The sequence below is a fragment of the Salvia miltiorrhiza genome, chromosome 6 (genome assembly GCF_028751815.1).
Source record: "Salvia miltiorrhiza cultivar Shanhuang (shh) chromosome 6, IMPLAD_Smil_shh, whole genome shotgun sequence".
Lineage (NCBI taxonomy): Eukaryota > Viridiplantae > Streptophyta > Magnoliopsida > Lamiales > Lamiaceae > Salvia > Salvia miltiorrhiza.
The window spans coordinates 38,609,323-38,633,220 of record NC_080392.1 but is presented as its reverse complement, the minus strand read 5'-3'; the positions used below and the strand labels follow the sequence as shown (position 1 = coordinate 38,633,220).

The 23,898-nt window shown below is 39.5% G+C and overlaps 2 protein-coding genes across 2 annotated transcripts; both read left to right on the top strand.

Annotated features, from left to right (window-relative positions):
* Positions 1-13,656: 13,656 nt before the first annotated feature.
* LOC130989402 (protein farnesyltransferase subunit beta) lies at positions 13,657-18,871 on the top strand. The gene is made up of 14 exons (XM_057913385.1): positions 13,657-13,899; positions 14,035-14,121; positions 14,437-14,542; positions 15,265-15,300; positions 15,480-15,562; positions 15,645-15,698; positions 15,990-16,041; positions 16,600-16,664; positions 16,803-16,859; positions 16,984-17,056; positions 17,478-17,564; positions 17,727-17,907; positions 18,072-18,196; positions 18,538-18,871. The coding sequence occupies exons 1-14, from the start codon at positions 13,781-13,783 to the stop codon at positions 18,769-18,771; spliced, it is 1,359 nt and encodes a 452-aa protein (XP_057769368.1). The 5' UTR covers positions 13,657-13,780; the 3' UTR covers positions 18,772-18,871.
* Positions 18,872-19,738: 867 nt separating this feature from the next.
* Positions 19,739-23,416, top strand: LOC130989417 (CASP-like protein 4A1). Its single transcript, XM_057913417.1, has 3 exons — positions 19,739-20,707; positions 21,405-21,546; positions 22,859-23,416. Exons 1-3 carry the CDS (start codon positions 19,992-19,994, stop codon positions 23,051-23,053), a joined length of 1,053 nt encoding a protein of 350 aa, XP_057769400.1. The 5' UTR covers positions 19,739-19,991; the 3' UTR covers positions 23,054-23,416.
* The last annotated feature ends 482 nt before the right edge of the window (positions 23,417-23,898 follow it).

Below are 23,898 nucleotides of genomic sequence, written 5' to 3'. Positions count from 1 at the left end.
TTCCTGGAGTCCAGTCCAGAAATCGGGAGTCATCCAGGCGGGTCTAGACATTTCTCTCCCTTGGCGGGTACACTCCTTGAGCTCTTTCTTGTAGTCACTCATCATGTCGGAGTACCTTTTGCGGGCGTTTTTCTCCCACATGACCCTCACGTCATGCTCATCCTCGGGCTGCCAATAAAACTCTTTCTGTTGAAAGAAAGATAATTAATTTAATATCAAACATTTTAACAATTTAATATGATAAATTTATATGTACTATAAATTTAATTGTACCCGTAATATGATAATTGTGTGTACGTGTCACATCCTGCGTACAATGGAGTATCCGCTGCATCCAACATGTTATAAATCTGTTGAGCGTCATTATTGGGCGGCTACTCCAGATTTGGAGGATCTTGATAATTACTAGGTCCAGCATGATCATGTACCATCCTTTCGTAGTTATTGTATAATCCATCATCCCCATCCATTATAACATGTTCTGTCGGCATATACAGCGGTGCTTCCCCGTGAGAAACCCAATTTGTGTAATTCAGGACAAATCCACGCCTACTAACATGTTTTCTGACCGTAGGTACATCTAAATACGCTTGATTCTTGCACTTCTTACACGGGCACCTAATGTTACCTTGTCCATCTGTGTACGCCGTTTGATTTCTCGCCCACTCAAGGAAACTCTCAAGCCCCGTTTCAAATGCAGTATGATCATTGTATCTCGCGTACATCCACATACGATTATCACTCATTCTTGCAAATTCTAATTGAAAAAAACAAATAAAATATAATAAATTACTTGAAATCTAACAAAATTTCGATAGCATAACCCCACTATCCTAACTACCAAGTGCTCGACTCTACCAGCAGTTATAGTGACCATAGTGGTCCTAATTTACTAAGCTTATACTAGGTCTACCCGGCCCCCCAATGTCGAAGCAATAATACAATACAAATAAAAGCAATAAAAGTCAGGGTAATTAAATTAAAAACAATCATTTGTTGGGAGAAGATCCTTAAGAAATAATCAATTTCTATCCCAAATGGAGAAGATCCTTAAGAAATTGATTAAATCTATCCCACAATATATATAATAACATAACATTTCATAAACACATATCACATAACATTTAATTTAACAAAATTATCCAACATATATAAATTATTCTAACAAATAACTTAAACTAATTGATTAAAATTAATCATGCTTAATAAAATTTAAAATTAATCATGCTTCATATAATTTATTTATAAACAAAGCCAATTATAAATTAATTAACTAGATATAACAAATAAATCTATTTAATTAACATATAAATACATAAATAATTAAATAAATAAATAAGAGAAGCGTACGGTGGTGGTTTTCAGCGGGTGTCGTGAAGAAGGCGGCGAAACAAGGTCGTCGAACTACAATAAATTAAGAATATAAGTGAAAATTAAATAATTATATATATATATAATTAATTAAAATGAGATATATATATATATATATATATATATATATATATATATAGATCGAGAGTGAGAGAGAGTCACCTGGGCACGGCGGCGGCGGTTGGCGGCGGCGGCGGTCGGCGGGTGGAGACCGGAAGCAGCAGCAGCAGGGGGAAGCGGGGGGGGGTGTCTGTTGTGCGGCGCAAAACTGAAAAAGAAGGGAATACGCGTGACCTATATTTTACACATTACCGACGGCAATTGCCGTCGCTAATTAGCGACGGCAAAATCGCCGTCGGTAATTGTGTAAAATTAAAGATTTATTGCAAATTATAAAATCACCGGCGGCGTCGCCGTCGCTAATTACCGGCGGCGATTTTGCCGTCGATAATTGGCCGGTGATTGCGAAAGTGCGGGTCGCCTGAAATGCCGCCGCCGTGCCGCCGGTAATTGTGGTCGCTATTTACGCGTTTTTTTGTAGTGGTCCTTATAAAATGTATCCAATTTATTTTTGATAAATTTTGCACTCACAATAAAGTGGGATCCTTACTCCACTTACAACGCATTCAATTACTTTATTAAATCCTTGCCATATAAAAATTGATACTTTTTACAAGGACGGTGGGAGTATAAAGTATTTATAATGCTAAATTTAATAAATATTTTTCAATATTATAAAATTAAAATAACAAATTAAATTATAAGCTAAATAATGAATTCGTAAAAACGAACATACAAATTATAATTTAAAACTAAGCATAATATAGCAAAATGCTTATTAAAATCACCGAACGTATAATTAAAATCACTGAGCGCACAATTTCAATTTTTAGAGACATAATGTAAAATAATCAAACATAATATCGACCTCAAGTATTAAACTACCAAGCGTATAATCCCAATTTTTAGAGCATAATGCCAAATAATGATGCATGGGTGATAACATTATTCAACCTTAAATACAAAAATCGCCCGCATAATACAAGCGCATAAAACACAAATTAACAAAAATACCGAGTGCATATGTTGGAGGAATCTATGTTAAATTCAAGACTCTCTGACACTTTTCAAATCAAAGACATGGGCTTGTGGTTAAAGATATATTCCGTCTGTCTCGTCCTCCATATTTATGCATACTTTTTCTTTTTGATACGTCCACCAAATTTATGCACACTATATTTTTAGGCACTAATTTTCACAATTTTACCATTGTAATGTTGGGAAATAAGAAGAAATATCCTACCCTTTTGTTTTGATGATTCCAAAACTCCTAGATACTATTGTAATAGACTAGAATATTTTTGAACTCAACTGTTAGAGTTCATTTTTCTAGTATAGACTGAAGACCAAAGCACTGAAGTCGCAAGGACTGAAAACACGAGTACTGAAGACCAAAGCTCTGATGTTTGAAGGACTGAAGACCAACAACTGAAAAACCGGAAAACTAAAGTATGAAAGACTGAAGTATAAAGGACTGAAGTATGAAGAACTAAAGTGCACCTGAATTAAATGCTGATATTAATGAAGCCTCTGCACTGAAGTACAAGTGTTATGGAAACACTTCAGTACACTTGATCAGTCGAGGAACATTTAATGCAACTGAAGAAAATGTTCTGATTAGAAACCTCGGACTGATAATGCCATATGCGGACTGAAGATGGAGTTATGCACAACACATTCAGTGTTAACAAATGACAACTTCAATGCTTCCAGTATACGCTGCATTTAATGCTAATGACAGTGCATTTAATGCAAGGATATGATGAATCATCCTTCAACCTGCAGAGTTTCCCTTTCTGTGTTACCATGCATTGTAACACCATCTCCTAAGCTCAGAAAGGCCATGCCTCTTTCGGTGTAAAGGAGATAGAGGACGAAGACTTGGGCAGAATTTGAATTGACAAGTCAAACGGCAGATAAGTTTGAAGGATCCCCTCCAACGGATCTATTCTCTTCATTTGCCTATAAATAGATCTCAAGATTCAACCTTCGACCTCACCGATTCAAGATCTTACGCTGAAGCTCTGCCGAACTCAAGACTCAGCCAATACTTAGCAAAAATCTTTGAATCGAAGAAGAGAATACCTATTGTCAAATATCAGACCACCTGATATACAAACATTTTCTTAGAAGTCTCTAGGCACATATTCTTCATCCTAAGCCTAGATCTTGATTACTCGAGAGTCTGTTCTCAGTAATCCACTGTTGGAGTGTTCAACCATTTTCGAGACATCATTCTGAACTAGGGACTCTTAACCATCGTAAGCTAGACGCATGTTGTCTCAGCACTGCGAGTTAAGAAAGTGCGAGAAGTCCAACCCAGTGTGTTGGCTCTGAAACTTGAAGTTTCAGAGCAAGGTTTGCTGTGCACCCGTAAGCACAAGCCCATTGATTTGTCAGTGTGATCAACTGACCGTGGACGCAGGAAACTCTTTTCCGAACCACGTAAAACTCTTTGTGTTCTTATTGCTTTTAGTTTCTACTTGCTCTTAACTGTGCACAAACTTTATCTACTGAAACTGTTAAGGTGAAAAGAGAAACCCTAAGAACTTGCAAAGTGTTTCACTTAAAGGCTATTTGATAAAATCGTTTCCGTTGAAAGTGTTATTAGTCTAACTAACAAATCTTCGGATAGTTAGTAAGATTTCTAACACTCATCTAATTTCATAAAACTGATTAGACTGAAGCGGTGAAGCCATACTTGAATTATCAGTGAGTCGTCTAGTTCTTCGCATTGAAGTTATCCTACTGAAACAACATCAATATCAGTTTACAACCCTTTCAACTGATCTCGCCTTATACTGATCTGTTCAGTCAACTCACATCAGTATCAGTTTTGATACTCATATCAGTTTTGAAAAAAAAAAATCAAACTTACATTGTTTATTCACATTATATTTAACAATACCTTCAATACAGAACCTTTTTTTTACTATCAATATTTTAAACAATTTTTATTAAAACACATACCATAGTTAACTATGCATATTTATGGGAAACCCATGGAGTAGTTAAAAATCAAAGTGGGTATAAAGTGTACGGTTTTTAAAAAGTGGATAATAAGTAGTTTTTAAAAGGTATGTAATTTTATATAATCCCACTTATTTTTATATGCAAAAGATATTCAACATTTATCTTAATATCAAAATAAATGCAATGAATTACAACTTGACACTTATCATAAAGAGTGGAGATATCTTACAGTCTCTTGAGGTGGCTCGGCGTCCATGTACAATTGATTGGACTTGGGATTGCATTAATTTTTATTTCTAATTATTAAGGTAGCGGTCGACCTCATTATATAGTTCCCTATTATTCATAGTTTCATATACATCTACACATAAGCAAAAACAAATATTTTCGTCCTTCCACTTATTTTGGCATATTTAATTTGAGTATAAAAATTAAAAATAAAGGGTTAAGAATTTAAAGTGAGTAAAACTTTTCCTCTAAAACCCTAGCCGCCGGGGTTTTGGGAGTGGTGACTTCTCTCTTCGGGAGACGGTGCTTTCATCCTTTTCGGGATCGGTGGTTTCGTTCCAGGCTTGCTTCTGTGTGTTCTCATCATGGATCCCGATGAGATCTCGAAACGAGTGGCGGAGTTAAGGCTTTCCTCTGAAGCACGACTGAAACAGGTTACGATCTCGGCATCGAAAACATCTCGAAGCCATAGTCGCGTGAAGAAATTACTCATGGGAAAAATCTTCTCTGAACGCCTGATTAATCGCGACGCCCTTCGTGAGAATCTTCCCAGCCTGCTCAAACCACGGGGCCCTATGGAGATTGAGATTGTGGGTCACAATGTGTTCACCATCTTCTTGGATATCGATTCTGATAGGGAACGCATCCTTGCTGACGGACCGTGTCACTATTTCAACGACCTTATGATTCTTCAAAAAGCAGAAACGATGAACATGGCAGCCAACACTAAATTCGAGGATATCACTATGTGGGTTCAACTCCACAACATGCCAATTGCTTACATGGATCTGCCTATTATTCGGCGTGTAGGTGAACAAATTGGTACGGTTTTGGAAGTGGACGATAACAGAGGAAGCACTTTCATTGGCAGGTATGCTAGGGTTAGAGTCAGGCGCTCTATCAACGAACCTCTGACCCGATGTGTTCCGCTGGACATTGAGGGACAAGAGGACACTTCTATGATCCTTGTTCTCTATGAGAGACTTCCCGACCACTTCTGTTATGCTTGTGGTAAATTGGGTCATTTTCTGAAAGATTGTGATGAGGAGGCAGAGAAGAAGGAGAACCCCAGCTTTGGGGCTTGGCTTAAGGCGGGACGAGGACTGGACTACCGACGCAACGCCCTATCTCGTAATTCTTACCGTACTCCTACGGGGGCGTTCCAATCCACCCCACGGATCCAATCCACCCCACGGGTTTCAAACGATAGACCACGCCCTCCTCCACGGGGTGCCTTTGCTGCTCAACCGGATACTGAGGGTAGGTTGGAGCCTTTCGCTCTTCTCACTGAAAATGTGGATAAGGTGATACATAAAAATGAGCTAAAAGGAGGAGAAAATGAGGGCATGATTGATGATGGGGGTGACGCAAGGGAGGCCGAGCCTCACAGTGTGGAACATATGATAGTGGAATCTGGTGTTACTAATTCCGAGCTCCCCCTTCGGCTAACTGATACAGAGATTGGAGGCCCTGCTACCCCTGGAGTTACTTTTTCTACTCCCGATGGTGGTGCTGGCACAAAAGGAATCTCTCTTATTGTTCAAAATGAGGTGAATGTTAAGAAACTCAAAGGCACTCATCGCTCACTGAAGAACTCTGTTGGAAAACACAAAATCACCCCATCCAAACCCAAACTTAACCCCCTTAGTCGGGGATGGAAACGGCTTGCCCGAGTGTCTGGTTCTTTGACACCTACCACTGCAGGTGTTGATCGAGAACTTGCTAAAAGTGGTCAGAAGAGGAGGGGGTCGGCGGAGGAGACGGCGACTTGTAAAAAACTCAAGACACCACAAACTAGCGAGGATTTAGTTTCTTCTGATTTAACGGCGGAGGCTGCTGAGCAGCCCCGCCGAGAGCAATGAATTGTATTGTTTGGAATGCGAGGGGGCTGGGGAGCTCCCGAGCATTCCATGAACTCCGCCGGTTGATTACTGGCTTCTCCCCATGTTTAATCTTTATTTCTGAAACAAAAGTTAACTCTTCAAGATGTGGTTGGTGGAAATCTACTTTAAAGTTTGATGGTCAGTTTGTGGTTGACTCAAAAGGGGCCAGTGGCGGCCTCATTTTACTTTGGAAATACCCTTGTGATGTTAATATTAAAAGCTTCTCCAACGGTCATGTAGATTGCGTGATTAATTCTAATGACGTTTTGTGGAGATTCACGGGCTTCTATGGCAATCCGGATACTAAAAAAAGACGCCACTCATGGGAGCTTTTGAAACATCTTGCTTGCAATGGAACTGGAGATCTGCCTTGGATTATTGGGGGTGACTTTAATGAGATTTCCAGCCAAGTGGAAAGTTGCGAGCGTGGCCGAAGACCTTGGTCTCAGATGAGAGATTTTAACTTTGCTCTCCAGTTTTGTGGTCTTAAATCAATCCCTTGCAACTCGACTTACACGTGGTACAATCAACGGAAAGGAAAAGATGCGCGGTTCTTACGCCTTGACAGATTTTTGGCGAACAGGGCAGTTGATGACATTTTCGAGCCCACCACGACTCAAGCTCTGGACCCACATAGTTCTGACCATCTCCCCCTCCTCCTTAAACTCACTAAATGTGGTGATTCTGCTGAGCCTGGAAACGGTTTAAAGAGATTTTATTTTGAACAAAAGTGGTTTATTGACAAGAACTTCGCTTCGGATCTTCTGACGAATTGGGGCAGCTTGGGAGCTCAGCCTTTACATGAACGACTTCAAGGTTGTCAACAGTTTCTGAAAGCATGGGCGAAAGACAAATTTGAAGTCCCCTCAACGAAGCTCAAAAAGCTCCGGCAACAAAGACTGAATCTTCTCAAAAAGGGCAGCAATACTCCGGATTCTTTAAAGGAGCTTTCTCGGATCAATAAGAACATCGAACATATGACGGAGGCGGATGAAATCCACTGGAAGCAACGCTCTCGTGTGAACTGGCTGGGATTGGGGGACAGAAATTCCAAGTTTTTTCACGCTTTTGCGAGTAGGAGAAAGAAGAAGAATACTATCACTAGCTTATTAAAGGCGGATGGGACCGAGGTTAAAAAAGAGGCGGAAATGGCTGAGATTTTACATGAGTATTTTTCTTGTATTTTCAAATCAGATGTCGCTGCCCAGTTGGAGATTGAGGATGTTACCAGTTCCTGTTCTAAGGTGCTTGGGGAATCGGCTGTCAAAGAGCTTGAGCTACCTTTTACCGATGTTGAGGTTAGACGTGCTGTCTTCCAGATGCGCCCCCACAAAGCCCCAGGCCCAGACGGGTATCCCCCTCTATTCTTTCAGCGGTTTTGGGGCAAAATTGGTGATGGCGTTACGAGAGATGTTCTAAACGTTCTTAATGGACGCGTTAGTATACAACATTGGAACCAAACTTTGATCGTTCTTATACCCAAGATCAAGAAGCCACAGGAAGTGCGAGATTTTCGGCCTATAAGTCTCTGCAACACAACTTATAAAATTGTGGCAAAGGTTCTTGCCAACAGGGTTCGCAATGCTCTCAAATGGGTGATTGATGAATCTCAAAGCGCTTTCGTCCCCGGCCGACTTATATCCGATAATATTCTGCTGGGTTATGAATGCATGCACTGGATTCGAAACAAGAAGAACGAAAGTGAGGGATACGCTACTGCCAAGCTTGATATGAGCAAGGCGTTTGATCGTGTTGAATGGCGCTTTCTCAGAGCGATGATGGTGGTCTTGAGATTTCCTCTCCCTTTGATTGATTTTATTATGCAATGCATATCTACTGTTGAGTTCTCCTTCGTCATTAACTGTAAGGTTTATGGTCGGCTTGTTCCTGCTAGGGGTCTCAGGCAAGGGTGCCCTTTATCTCCATTTCTCTTTGTTATCTGTGCTCAGGGCTTTTCCTCCCTTATCCGAAGTTTTGAGAATCAGGGTCTCTTTTGTGGTATCACCATGGCGCGTCACTACCCTTCGATTACCAATCTTTTCTTCGCGGACGACAGTTTGGTTTTCTTCAAGGCCAACGAGGAGGTCGCTAAACATTTCAAGGAGATCTTAAACAAGTATGAGCGTGCTTCGGGACAGGTCATCAATGTGGAGAAATCAGCCATCTCTTTCAGTCCTAATACTAACTCGGCTGACATGGAGGCTACTTTGGATATTTTGGGGATTAAAGAAACTCACGGCCACTCTTTGTATTTGGGACTTCCCACTTTCATTATGCGAAAGAAGAAGATGCAGTTCGGATACCTTAGAGATAGAGTGCTAAAAAAGATGGCTGCATGGGAGCATAACTTATTCTCAGCCGGGGAAAAGGAGGTCCTTATCAAATCCGTTTTGCAGTCGATCCCAACCTACGCGATGTCTTGCTTTCGAATTTCGGCTGGAATTTGCTATGATATTGAGAGAGCTTGTGGGAATTTCTGGTGGGGAGTGAAGGACAATGGTCGGAATATGCACTAGGCTAGCTGGGAGAAATTATGTAAACCGAAATCTAAAGGTGGCCTTGGATTCTGCCGTTTGCTGCAATTCAATCAAGCTCTGCTTGCGAAGCAAGCATGGCGAATTTTAAAGAATCCTGACTCTCTTCTGTCGCGTATCCTCAAGCAGCGCTATTTCAGAACATGGAGTATTTTGGATGCTAAAGTCCCACCGACTGCTTCATTTACATGGCGCTCTGTGTGTTGGGGGTGCGACTTACTTGCTACCGGGCTTCGATGGACCGTGGGCAATGGGAAACAAATATCTGCTTTTGGTGATAAGTGGATACCTGGTATCGGACGGTGGCAGGCGGATGAAGGACAAGCTTCGGGGACTGAGGTGAAAGTGGAGTCTTTCATTGACCAGAACAAAGCTTGGGATCGTGGAATATTGAAGGAGCACTTTCCAGATTTTGTGACGGAGGCCATATGCTCGACAAAAGTCCCGAATGAAAATAAAGAGGATTCTTTGTACTGGGCACATGATGAGAAAGGACGTTATGGGGTTAAATCTGGATATCTTCACGCCATTCAGTTCTATGCAGCTCACCAACATTCCGCCTCTCTCTCGTCGGGTTCGGGTCTGCTCTGGAAACGACTTTGGGGTCTGAATGTTCCCCCCAAGGTTAAACATTTTGCGTGGCGGGCTTTGAATGACTTCATTGCAGCTGACGGTAATCTTCTTCGTCACCATATCCCGTGTTCCGGTATCTATTCTAGGTGTAAACAGGCCTGGGGATCCACTTCCCATTGTTTACTCTGGTGTGTAAAGGTGCGGTCCTTTTGGCAAGAAACTGATTTCTGGTCCTACATTCGTCCCTTCAAGCACTTGGCGATGATGGATTTATGCATGTTGGTGGAAGCTTCACTGGGGTCTAAAGGTTTGGAAAGATGGATTTTCTTGCTTTGGCTTGTGTGGAAACATCTCTGCAACCTCAAACATGGTGACAAGGATCAGCTTGTTGGTTTTTCGTTGAGCTCTGGTGAGGTGATGCTCCATGAATTCCAGAAAGCTAGAGAACGTGTTCTTGTTGAGGAGCAAGCTCTGCCGAAAGAGGGGGCTGAGTGCTGGTTCCCTCCACCCCCGGAGGTTCTCCGGCTCGACGTGGATGTGGCTTTTCAGGATGACGGGCAGAAGATTGGAGTAGGCTTCATTTTCAGAGACTCCGCTGGCCAGATTGTGGCGGCCGGCTGTCAACAAATCGGTCACACGGCTACTGTTCTTCTTGGCGAGCTGCATGCGATGATGATCGCTATTGGGTTCTGCTTGGCAAATGATCTTGGCCCAGTGATGCTCTTCTCTGACTCGTTGCTTGCCATTCACTCTGTCCATGATTCTCATCACGGCTCGGACTCCCTTTGCGATGACTTATGGGATGTTTTTTCTCACGCCCGGGAGCATGTTGTTCTCGACTTTTTTCATGCCCGGCGTACAGCTAATAGAGCGGCGCACGCGTTGGCTCGTTTTGCTTTTTCTTCTACTGATGTAATGATCTGGAAGTCGGGATTCCCTCCTTGGCTTTCGGATATTGCTCTTTCCGACTTGTCTTAATATATGCGCTCTTTCCCTAAAAAAAAAAGAATTTAAAGTGAGTAGGATTAACTTATTTTATGTATGTAAAAAAAGTAGAAACTACATATTTTTTTTCTAAAAATGTCATTATAAATAGAATAAATTAAAAAAAAAAATGTGTCCAGATACGTGAGACGAAATGAGTAATTGATTATAATTACACTACTTAATGTGAATTTGGACGTGGATCTGAATACATTTGGAGTAAATGATTATAATTACACTACTTAATGTGAATTTGGACGTGGATCTGAATACATTTGATATGTCAATGGATAACATGACACAAGTGTTTGTATATAGTATTTTTGTGGAGTAAAAAATTGAGTAAATCATTCAAATTTGTTGGATAAAAACTGTAACAAATTTTAGAGTTTTGCAGTATATATACTCTCTCCTAGGGCTGGTGAATCGGTTTTAACCGAATCGGTTTACCGGTTAACCGGAACTGGTTAAGGGCCATTTCCCTAACCGATAACCGAACCAGTCCGGACCGGTTAATCGGTCAAACCGATTAATCCACGATTTCTCAATTTGTCCGAATTTAACCGGTTAATTCGGTTAATCAGTTAACCGGTTAACCGAATTAACCGGTTTTTATTTTAAAAAAATCAAATTTGTAGAATGTGTGCAATAAGATTTGAACTCTTGACCTTTGAAATAAAGAATAAGGTCTTATCCACTGCACCAATTAATAATTTATGAAAATTTAGAACCAAAAAAACTCATAGATACTTTAAATATTAATGTATTATTTAAATTAAAATATTAAAATATAAATTAATTAATTTAATATAAAATAAACCGGTTAATCGGTTTAACCGGTTAATCGACCGGTTAAACCGATTAACCGATTAGTGATGAACACACTAACCGATAACTGAATCGAACCGGTAAAAACCGGTTATCGGTTAACCGAAACCGATTTTTTCGGTTCGGTTACGGTTAAAACCGATTAACCGGAACCGTTTTACCACCCCTACTCTCTCCAATCTATTAGCAGCGACTCATTTTTTATTTTAGATCATTCATTATAAGTGATTTATTTTATAAATGATAGTAAAAGGTACTAGTAATTTTGTAAAAGGTGTGAGAGTGAGCAGTGAGCCACTCATAATAGGACAAAAAATTGTGTGTGTGTTTGTGTGCGTGTGTTGGTCAAGCGGTAAATGATTAATGCCTAAAGTCAAAGGTCTTGGGTTCGAATTTCATGTGATGCCACTTTTAAATTTCTTTATTTAATATTGTTAATTTATCAAAAAAAAAAAAATTATGTATGTGTTCCTAAAACCTGAGGTAAGTATTGGGTTCGAGCGCGACCTTTAAATTTCTTTACTTAATACTGTTAATTTATCAGAAAAAAAATTGTGAACGCGATCTTTAAATTTCTTTATTTAATACTGTTAATTTATCAAAAAATAAAATAAAAATTGTGTGTGCGTTCCTAAGACATGAGGGGTTCGAACTTTTTTTATTTAATATTGTCAATTTATCAAAAAAAAAAAATGTGTGTGTTCCTAAGACCTGAGGTAAGTATTGGGTTCGAGTCCTCCGTCGCGCGATTTAAAGTTATTTCCTTCTAATTTATAAAAAAAGGTGAGAGTATTAATTAATCTTGAAATGTGTCATAAACTCATAACTACAAGAAATTAATTAAGTAATTAATATAAACTAAATGATTAAGAAATGGTTTTCTTTTTATTGATTTTTAGTTACACAACGTTCATTTGGATTTTTTAGGGTTAATTGCATCAAAATACCTGACCTTTTTTCAAATTTTGGTTTTTTGACAATCTTTTTAATTGTAGCAAAAATTTCAACGAGCTTTCAATTTATTGCAATATCCGTCCGGGGAAAATTTCCGGCCAAATTAAATCTGAGTTGGCAGCCGGAATGCCAACGTGGCATCAGAAATGCCAAATCACACCCCTCCCCCTCCCACGTCGCCCTCTCCCTCTCTTCCCCCTCCTCATCCCACGTCACCTTCTCTCTCTCTCTCTCTCTCTCTCTCTCTCTCTCTATCTTCCTCTATCTCTCTCCGCGGCAGCAACCACCGCCACCATAAAAAATGCCAAAGCACCCCACCTTTTCGGCGGAAGCAACCACCGCCACCATCTTCCTTCGCTTCATCTCTCTCCACATCTCACCATCTCACAGCACACACTCCTCGTCCAGACACAACCTCTCTCACCGCTGCAATCTAAAATCCGGCGACTACAGTGGTCGGGTGAAGCCAACCTCCGCTGCTTTTCTCTCTCGGCCTCTCTCTCTCTCTGACTCAATGACAAACAACCCAAAACCACCGCAGACTTCATCCCCATTCCTCCTACGAAACCCTAGATCCCCTTTCTGGGACCTCCGTCTGCTCGCTTCCCCTTCCCCCATCCTCTATTGCCGGCGAGCGAGGACCGACCTTTTCTGGGACCTCCAACGCGCGAGGTTTTCCAACGGCGGAGTGTACGCAGTAAGGGCGGTGGAGGAAGTGAGAGAGAGGGGATCTTTTGGCTGAGGCGAACTCGTTGCCGCCGCTCGATTTCTTTTTCTCTCGGTGGGAGATGGGGGAAGGGGAAGCGTCCGACGGAGGTGAGAGAGCCGATGGTGTGGCGGTTGTGGCAGATCTGGAGGAAGTGAGAGAGAGGGTGAGAGTCGACAGAGAGATGGGGATGGGGAAGAGAGAGAGAGAGAGAGAGAGAGAGAGAGAGAGAGAGAGAGAGAAGGTGCCGTGGGAGGAGGGGGAAGAGAGAGAGAGATGGCGACGTGGGGTGACGTGAGAGGGGGAGAGGGGTGTGGTTTGGCATTTCTGATGCCACGTTGACATTAAAAATGTCAACTCAGATTTTATTTGGCCGAAAGTTTTCCCCGAACGGACATTGCAATAAATTGAAAGCTGGTTGAAAATTTTGCTACAATTAAAAAGATTGTCAAAAAACCAGATTTTAGAAAAAGGTCAGATATTTTCATGCAATTAACCATTTTTTTTTATTATTTATTAAAAAGAAAACTTTTACACAAATATTTTATATTTGTATGAGTTATGATCATATTAATAGCGTTCAGGAAAAAGCGCTAAACCTTCCGGGTCGTGCTAAAGCCAAAATCGAACACTTGCAGCAGTCGGAGCAGCAAAGCCGCCGCAGAGCACCGTGGCCACCGGCGGCGATGGCGAGGGAGAATATGACGGGAACCAAATCGCAGGAAGATCAATGGATGGTACAGAATCAATGTTTCCGAATTTACGACATTGTCTATCGCCTTCCTCCCCATGCTCAATCCGTAAAGTGAGTTCCCTACTACTCACTACAACTAGGGTTTCTGTCTCGAAAAAATCAATTTATTGATCAAATTCAATCTCTGAAGCTCCTTACTGGTAAATTCTATCTGATTTCGTGTGTGTTTTGACATGTGATGTGTAGCTTCGAGGTTCGGCGCGAGAATCATATCGAGTATCTTACCAAAAGTCTGAAGCAGCTCGGCCCTAACTTTTATGTTTTGGATGCCAAGTACGCTCTTTTTTCATCTATTAGTCCAGATATTTTCGGATTTTGTAGTTCTGTTTTTTAAATTGTTTTTAGTGTTATGTTTGAGTGGTTGGAGATAATTATGTTCGTTGTTCACTTGAAATAAATCTAAGACTGCATATGGAAACTATGACCATTGGTTTATTTAGGCTGTAGAAAGTGATTTGCAGCAATAAATTGTGATTATGAACGTTTTATTGTTGATTGTGTAGTTAGTTATGCAACGTTTTAGATTTTGAGCAGTTTTGAATGTGAAGTATATATAGTATTCTAAAGTTTTGATTTTCTGATATGTAGTCGACCCTGGCTTTGCTATTGGATCATACAATCGATTGCTTTGTTGGGGGATTGCATCGACGACGAATTGGAAAATGGCTTTATTGATTTTCTTAGCAGGTGTCAGGTTAGATTTGATTCGATTCAGTATTGATTTTCAGGATCCTTATGTTTGCTAGTATCAACTTGCTTTGACTGTGAAAGGAACTTAGCTTACTTTAGGCATGAGCATCCAGTTAAATTCAGCTATAATTTGCTATATGCATTAGGGATATTTGTCAGAGTAGCAACTTGTTCTTGTATTGTGGAACAACAGTAAATGGATTATGGCTGACTTCTCAATCTCTAGTTCTGGATACCCTCTTATTTCAGCACATAATATGCACTAGAATAGTTTAACTAACGAGACAACAATTTGGGCATTTTGATTAAATGGGAAGGATTTTGAAGTAAAGTTATGATTTTTCTCCTGTCAGAAACGAAAGCCCCATTGCAATGGAAGTGCCGAACTGCAGACAGAAATAGAATCTCAATCTGCATGACAAGTGTGGCTTGGGCTTTTAGTCTAATTGCCTTGAGGATACATGCTTTTCTCCTGACTCTGTCGTGTTTCCCCCAGTCTATTCTAGTAGCTCAGAATTTCCTCATTTATTTCAGTGCATATTTAAAATTTGGAAATTTCTTGTACTATAGGTATTGCCTGGTTTGTTTAGATAGGTGCTGGTGGTTCCAGGTTGTAAACCATAACTTCAGAAAGTTCTACGACCGATTTTGTTTAATATTGTAGTAATTTTCTTAGATGGGCAGCCAAACTTTTCTGATTCTGATTTGGCCTAATGTCACTGACAGGACCGAGATGGTGGATATGGTGGTGGACCAGGTCAGGTAGGATATCTCATGTTTTGAGTTTTTATTTTTAAGACAGGCTAGTAGCCTAGTATCTTCTAAAGTAGGGTAGGCCCGCAGCTTAGGTAAAGGAAAGGATGAAATGAAATTCATTGCTTCCATTGTTTCCAAAATTCTTATTGATATGTTACTAATTCATTGTTTCTTACTACTGTCAGATGCCTCATCTTGCAACAACTTATGCAGCTGTTAATGCACTTATTACTGTGGGCGGTCAGAAATCTCTATCATCGATAAATAGGTGGTCAACCGGTTTTGTTTTTGGACTCTTCATTGTGTACCATGTCCATTGTTTTTACATTTAAATAATTTTTTATTTGCAGAGAAAAGCTGTATGCCTTTTTGCTGCGAATGAAAGATGCAAGCGGTGGCTTCAGGTACTGCAGAGTGTTCCTCTGAGTGCTTCTTGATAGTAGTTCCTTTAAATGGAAAAGAGTGTATTCATATTTTATGTAGGTCCATATCCAGAGGTTAGGATAGAGCTTTGGTATGCGTTGTACTTGCTGATCAGTGTCAGATGCATTTGTATCCTTCTCGGCAACTGCATCATGTACTATTTATGAGTACAAAAGTTCACTCCGTCTAACTTATAGTAATTCCTTGCATCATGTGTCATGTCTCTGTTTATGCGTCCAAAAAACGAACCATCTAAAAGAAATTTCTATCAGGATGCACGATGGTGGAGAAGTAGATGTCCGCGCTTGCTACACTGCAATATCTGTAAGTTGAAATTACTCTTGATAATTACAGCTGAATTGCTCAGTCACTTGAACAATCTTTAAGACTTTTAGTAGCTTTTGTTAAATATGAGACATTATTGCCAATAGCATCTCTATCAGTATGTATGCTATTGGTATCTTTCTGCTCTGTTTATATATTTTCGGAAATGTAAGTTTGAATAGTGCAAATTTAACTTTACATGTTAGTACTTTTTATTGTGTGTAGGTAAGCATTAAAGCAGAGATGGGAGCTAATAAACTAGTCATTTTAACAAGTCTTTACACTTCAATAGAAACATTTCCAGCATAGTTTTGATAGTATCATGGTGTTCGGTGATTAGCTTGTTTTCATAGTTATTGGGTCCTGTACTTCATTACTTCTGACACTGTGGGGCTTAGATCCTAATCAAATTATGCCTAGCCGATGGGCTAGTTGGGATTCCTTTTGTTTGCTGTTGTTACATTATTGAGAATAATTAAGCATTTTCACCAAGGCTTGATTGATTAATTCTTATTCATTTAAGTTATTTTCTCATATTCTGTTTGTTGTCTTATTTAGGTGGCCAGTGTTCTTAACATTTTGGATGATAGGCTGATACAAAATGTAGGAGATTACATCGTAAGGTTCGCTTTGCTTGTTTACTTGTTATGTTCCCTCACCTTATCCCTATTCACCTTTCTTGCGATATTCAGTCACAAAAACGATTTGTTTCTGTGGTATTATTGATTTACTGAAGATATACACGTTGCTACCTCTTATAGTTGCCAGACTTATGAAGGTGGTATTGCTGGTGAACCTGGCTCAGAAGCTCATGGTGGGTAAGTACCTTTCTCACTAAATGATTCATACTCATTCAGTTCTAGGATAGTATATGGAAGCTCTGTTTTTGAGTGCTTATTAACAAATGAAGCTCTCTCGGCCTGATCATGCTCGTTCACGCAGGTATGCATTTTGTGGTTTGGCTGCAATGGTTTTGATCAATGAGGCCGATCGTTTGGACTTGCCTGGATTGCTTGTGAGTTTCTTTTTCTCATCTAGGATGGGCATGGAAACCCTCCTAGTGTCTGAATTTGTATTTATTAATATAAATCTGATAAAGCATGTCTAAATTGATCATGCAAGTTATATTTGAAATTAATGTAACTTTCATGATCAATTAAAATTAAAATACTTGATTAATATTTGAAAAAAGAAAGAACCAGTTTTTTACAGAATTTTAAGCTAAGCATACAAGGAAACAGAAAACTTTAGTAAATTAGCCTTCAAAGGATAGTAAATCTCAGCATACAAGGAAACAGAAAACTGAATACATCAAAGGTTTGACTTGGATTATGCATCATAGTGACCTGAGTATTGGTTGGAATTTTCCCCGCTATCTTTGACTAATTATTATTAGCTTAAAGTGCAAGTGATCTTTTTTATCAATCATATTTCAGAACTGGGTGGTGTTCAGGCAAGGAATAGAAGGTGGATTTCAAGGCAGAACAAATAAGTTGGTTGATGGATGCTACTCTTTTTGGCAGGTAAGTGAAGATTCAGAGTAATTTAGATTTGATCGAACACCATGCACATAATATGATAAGCTGATATCCAAGCAATGTTATAAACGTTATACAGCAATTGATAAGCTGATATCCAAGCAATGTTATAAACGTTATACAGCAATTGATACGTAATCTAAACAGGGTGCAGTGGCTGCAATAATTCAAAGGCTACATCTAGCGATAAATAAACAACTGGGCCTGCCAAATACCTTTGAGCTCGACTGCAGCACAGAAAGTGGCGAAGAGTCTTCAGACCCAGATGGAGAAGAAGTATCCGAGGGGTCATCTCCGCCAGTAGACATCTCTGAACCCATGAAAGGAGGTACTCAGAAGCTTGAATGCAGACTAATTTTGTGTTTATTTTCCATAAATGACATGTTTTCGAAATCCAGCAGGGTTTTCTTTCCTTTTATATACTTCTCGTGCTTTTAACTGGGTAGACCCTACTCTTTCTGTCTGTGACAATCTTCATTCCCATTGATACAGGAAGCCTTAGTACTTCTGCTGCAACGGGGTTGAATAATGGTTACGATTTTATCAAAAGACCCATAGGCATGAAACCTCTTTTCAATGGCATGACGTTGCAGCAGTACATTCTTCTCTGCACGCAGGTAGTCTTCAAACCTGTACAATGTCGATAGTTGTCTGGTTGACAACACGCCTTAAAGCACGAAAACAATTTGTTAACAAAACATAGCTATAACAGAATATCATTATCATACAAATGCAACCATCATTTGGGAAATGAGACACTCTCAGCTTTGGCTTCATGTTTCTTCAGTGGATATGATGTCTCCTACTTACAAGGGCTAAATGAGTCGAAGCTCCATTTCTGATCATATTATATATACTACACCAAATATGGCACCCGATAGAAGAAACAAAAAACGAACCGATAAATAATCAGTTTTCTGGAAATGGTTTTTTCATTTTGTGAATATGGTTTGTGCAGGAGGAGGCAGGTTTCAGAGACAAGCCGGGGAAGCGGAGAGATCACTATCATACGTGCTACGTTCTCAGCGGACTTTCCGTCTGCCAACACTGCAACAAAAGAGATGCAGATTCTCCACCTCTGTCTAAAGATGTAATGGGGCCTTATTCCAATCTGGTAGAACCTCTTCATCCTCTGCATAACATAGTTTTAGATCAATATTATGAAGCGCAAAAGTTCTTCGCGAGAGGGTAGGAATTTCGTATAAGTTTAGTTGTATCATGAAAAGTTTTATGTATCAATCTCTTTTGAAAGATTAAATTATTTGGATATGAATGTTTTATGGTTGACTGCAGTTTTGAGTTCACATAGAAAAGGACTAAGAAAATAATAAGTGATCAAAATCATGTCGATCACTATATAGCAAGGAACTAGCAAACTAATTTATATTTATGTAAACCCACCTCAAAAAAAAAAATATTATATTTATGTAAACATTTTGAATGTTTCTCGTTTTCTTCCCCATTTCTATTGTTATTGGCATTTGGAATTTTCTATCTCACCTTCTGTGTCGGATTCATGTCCCAAATCTATTTTTTGTTCGATTTCAATTTATTGTGTATAAATTTAATTTTACAAATATTATAGGACTCATGTGTAAATAGAGTTTAATTAATTAATTAATTTATTTAACATTTAATTTATAATTAATAGGTAATTATTAAAATTAATTACTTGATGTGTAGAGATCATTATATTGTAAATTTATACTCTCTCCGTCACAGCTTTTAGTATCCAACTTTTCTTTTTTGGCCGTCCCATATTTTAGTATCAATTTCTATTTTTGGTAGAAGTAGGTGAGACTCTTACTCCACTTTAATTATTTTAACTCTCACATAAAATGTGGAACTCTTATTCCACTTACACACATCAATCACTTTATTAAAACACGTGCCGTTCTCAATTGGATACCAAAAGTCGGGACAGAGGGAATATTTTTTTTATAAATACTAGTATTAAAATAATAAAAGAGACATACTCCTACGAATAAATTGCGTGAGGATTGTTTTTTTATTTTATTTTTTGAAACAGCGTGAGAGGATTGTTGGACACCTTATCTAGCTCCGTTAGATTAGGCGGCCCCCACATACTTTTCATTACCGTCAACTTTTGTTTCTAAATTTATTTATTTTGGGAGGAAACGACTTTTGCAATACAGTCCTAAAACAAACATCCAAATTCGAAAACCTGTGACAAATTGGTCCCTAAAAAAACAATATAGACACAAAAATAATAATAATAAAGTAAATAAAGAAAAACTCACTCTCACAATCTCACTCCTTCCAAAACTCCCAAACACAGAAACCAGCTCCAGAAATAAAAAGATTGAAAAATAGCAGCTGCGAAAACCAATTTCATTTTTTTTATTAAAATCAACCGACGCTAAAATCTCGGAAATTTGAAATTCCCTTTTTATGGAAAATCAAAATAATCACCCGCCGCCACCTGAAACTGAAGCAGCTCCACCTCCGCCGCTAAAATCTGCAAACCACGCCCCCTCTCCGCCCCACTCCAAGCGCAACAACAGCGGAGACCACATCTCCCTATCTTCTCCGGCGGACTCCTATTCGTCGCCGCTTCACTCCAAGCACAACAGCGAGGACCACATCTCGCTCTCGCCGCCGGCAGGAAATTCGCCGGCGCGGTCCTCGGCCGGCTCCGAGCACATCACGATCAACCACAGCCGCGGCTCCTCGCCAGAGCACGAGAGGAATCGGCCGCCGGCGCGTTCCTCACTCGAATCCGAGTACATCACCTTCGATCACGGCCGTAGGAATGAGGAACCTTGGCCGCCGGCGGTGGTGGTGAGGAAGGATGTGTACAAGGGGCCTATGGAGGATGTGGTTGTGGTGGAGGAGCCTACGGCGGTGGTGAATAGAGCGGTGCTGGAGGAGCCGAAGGCGGATCCGACCCCCGAGGTGGCCGGCGGTGGCGGCGGAATTAGGCGTCGGAGGGTTAGTCCGTCGCTGTCTATATTGAGGAGACCTGAGAGAGAGAAGATGGTGAGGAAAGCTGCGTTGGGGTTTAGGGTTTTTGGATTGCTGTTTTGCTTGGTTTCATTTGCAGTGATGGCAGCTGATAGAAATCAGGGATGGGCTCTCGATTCATTTGATCGTTACAAAGAATTCAGGTATAAAAAAATAAAATAAAAATTGTGGAGATATAAAGTTGTTGAATTTGGACTTTGCCATCTAAATTTTCGGTGAATTTTTGCAACAAAATATATACTCCTGAGTTTGTGTTGTCTGCATAAAATATACATACATCAAACTCGAATTATTTATATCATCTTTCTCTTTTAGGACTGATCACTGATTTAAATTTCAGGAGAAGAATAAAATATGCATGTAAATGATTCTACTAATTTGATTGTGATTTATTGACTAAAATTTTAGATCCACTTAACCTCTATTTTTGAGCTCGATTATATACTCTTCTTGTATCATTCTTGTAATTATGAAAAAGACCTTAATAATCGACATTCATGCAAAGCTGTGGTTGCAAATATAACATGAAAAAGTTTCGCGATGAAGTTTAGAAAGACAACATTTCAAGTGGTAGAATTTGTTTTTCCCCCATTAACTTAGTAGGCATTTTTATGGAGTAGATCAGTGATCAATTGAAATTCGAATGGAGATGTGTTCCCGAAACCAGTAAGCTTTAATCAGCTTTCTGAATGCTACGTCCAGTGAACTACATTATCCAAACCATCGCGTATATATTTGTGTATAAAGATTTAGAGTGATCATGTGTAGCACACATGAGACTGTTTGGAATTTGAATTCTTCGGAGTTTGTAGTTTTGAATCTGAAATCGGGATTTGGCAGGTACTGTATGTCTGTGAATGTGATTGGATTTGTGTATTCCGGAGCTCAGGCGTTGGATATGTCGTATAATTTGGCCACCGGAAAGTATACGGCACATCATCAACAGAAACTCCGGCACTACCTCAACTTTGCAGCTGATCAGGCAAGTCTTTAGTGTGTATTATGTGTGATTTGAGAAATCAAGTATTCCGCTGAATGAACACTTGCATGAGAAATGTGTTTTTGTGGTGGATTCCTTATATGCTTCCTTATTAATGAGTAATGACTTGCTCAATTAGATATTACTTTTCTTTGTGTTGTTTCGTTGCATTGACCAAGAAAACAGCACAGAAAGTGAGTAGTCGTGATGGTAATGTTGAGAGAGAGTCACACAAGAATTGCGTTTTTCTTGCTGTGTGATGATTAGTGATGCTGAAGGGTTTCAAATTTGTACTTTTATCTACCCAGTTTGATACTTGTATCTACACAGTTGCTCTCTAATATAGTTCGTTTGTAGCTCTTGCCTAAAATAGAGTGATTTCTTTGGTTTCGTGGACCTCGTTGTCGTCTTGCTCCTTAGGATAACTGGATAAGCCATGATGAAAGGGAATCACTAAGAGTTTATCCGTTTGTTGAGCAACTTTTTTTGCTTGCATTATGCTCTTTTCTTCCTCCCACTCGTCTCTTGCCACCTCACTGTACATGTTGAAGAATTATCGTCTCTAGAGAGAGAGAGAGAGAGAGAGAGATTTCTTCTTTTTCGAGTAAAGTAGGAATCTCATAGGTCATAGCTTGAGAAAAGCAGAATGGTAAAGGAGAAAAAATAGAATCCATCCATCCACCACTATTCTTGTCTTTCTTTAGTCGCTTTTATTTACGTGCTTGGACGCTGTATCTCATGTGCTGATAATGATTTCAATTCTTGATTTCTCAGATCTAGTGATTTCAGTTCTTGATCTCAATTCATTATAAACTGTTGACCAGGCTATATAGATTCCAGGTTAAGTCGTGCGTACTATCTGAGATTAATATGCGCCACAAACTATATAACAAGAAGACAGTAAAATGGTTGCTCAAAAACCCAATTAAGAAACACAAAAACTTGTGTGAGACCGTTTGATGAGGTCAAAATCTGTCGGACAGTATATGTATAATGTATCCAGATCCAAGCTCATATCTAGCAACACTTATTTGAAATTTTGCTAGTGTTTGGATCTGAATCTTGACCCACCCCAAACAGTAATCGTATGTGGAAGATGCGAGGATATCCGGCATCTATGGTTGATTTTTATCGCTTTAACGTTCCCTTTATTCAGCAGCTTCTGCTTTTAGTTTTGTTATTCACAAATCAAGAAACTTGCATGCATACTTTTCTGTTCTTCCTTTTGGTTTTTGCTTATTGAAAAATATTCCGATGAATGATATATCAGATGGAAATTTGATAATAGAAAATGACCATAGTTTGTTGATGGCAGATGATTGCTTATCTTCTCATATCGGCCTCGTCGTCGGCCGCCATCCGGATCGATGACTGGCAACTGAACTGGGGGAAGGACCAGTTTCCAGATTTAGCAACTGCTTCTGTTTCCATGTCTTTCCTCGCCTTCGTTGCCCTCGCCTTGAGTTCTCTCATATCTGGCTATGCTCTCTGCACTTCCAAATCGGCCTAGTTTCGACTAGGTGTGCAGTTATGGTAGCAGCCCTCGCTGCGAGTAATCTCGACTTCCTCTCCGGATCTAGGTCCTGATACTACATGCACATCGAGGTAGCGGCTGTCGGCATCTTTAAGGAGAAATTGTTGTATATGAACATATTCAATATGTTGAGGTTTTTTGCTGGAGATTCATAGGATTTGCTGTAGATGGGAGGTTTAGCATATGACCTTTCAATAACAGTTGCAGTTGGGCCATAGATTTTCCTTATTTTATAGGCTAAAGAATAGTATGTATTTTCTTGTAAGGGTGCGTTATTATTGGTTGCGAAATTCATAAAGGAGGGATATCAAAATTAGGGAAAAGTTACATTTCGTTCTAGTGGGGTTTTTTTTTTTTTTTTTTTTTTTTTTTTTTTTTAAATTCATGTTTTTTAAGGTGGAAAGTTCTGAATAATATTATCAAGAATTGCCATGAAAAGGAGGAAAAGGGAGCTACTCGATGAAAGAGAACACACCCTCAAATGTCATCATGTACGCGAATAATTTTTTGACATTATTGATTTATGTCAACTACGTGAATCATTTTGTGACATTATTGATTTTCCTTTTGCAATTCTTATTTTTGTCTTATAAATTTAAAATATATGGCGCAGGACTTAAAAAATGAAAATACATTCTAATATTATGACATGTGCAGCTGTGCAAAAGTCGGAAAAACTCAAAATTAATCAAGAAAATCCTATATAAATTTGATTTATCTGGCAAAATGCCGACGTACGTTGTTTTTTTAAGAGCATCTCCACCCAGCGTGTCGAAGGGGGCGTCGATCCGGGTCGCCAAACTGGTGGCCACGCTGGAGAT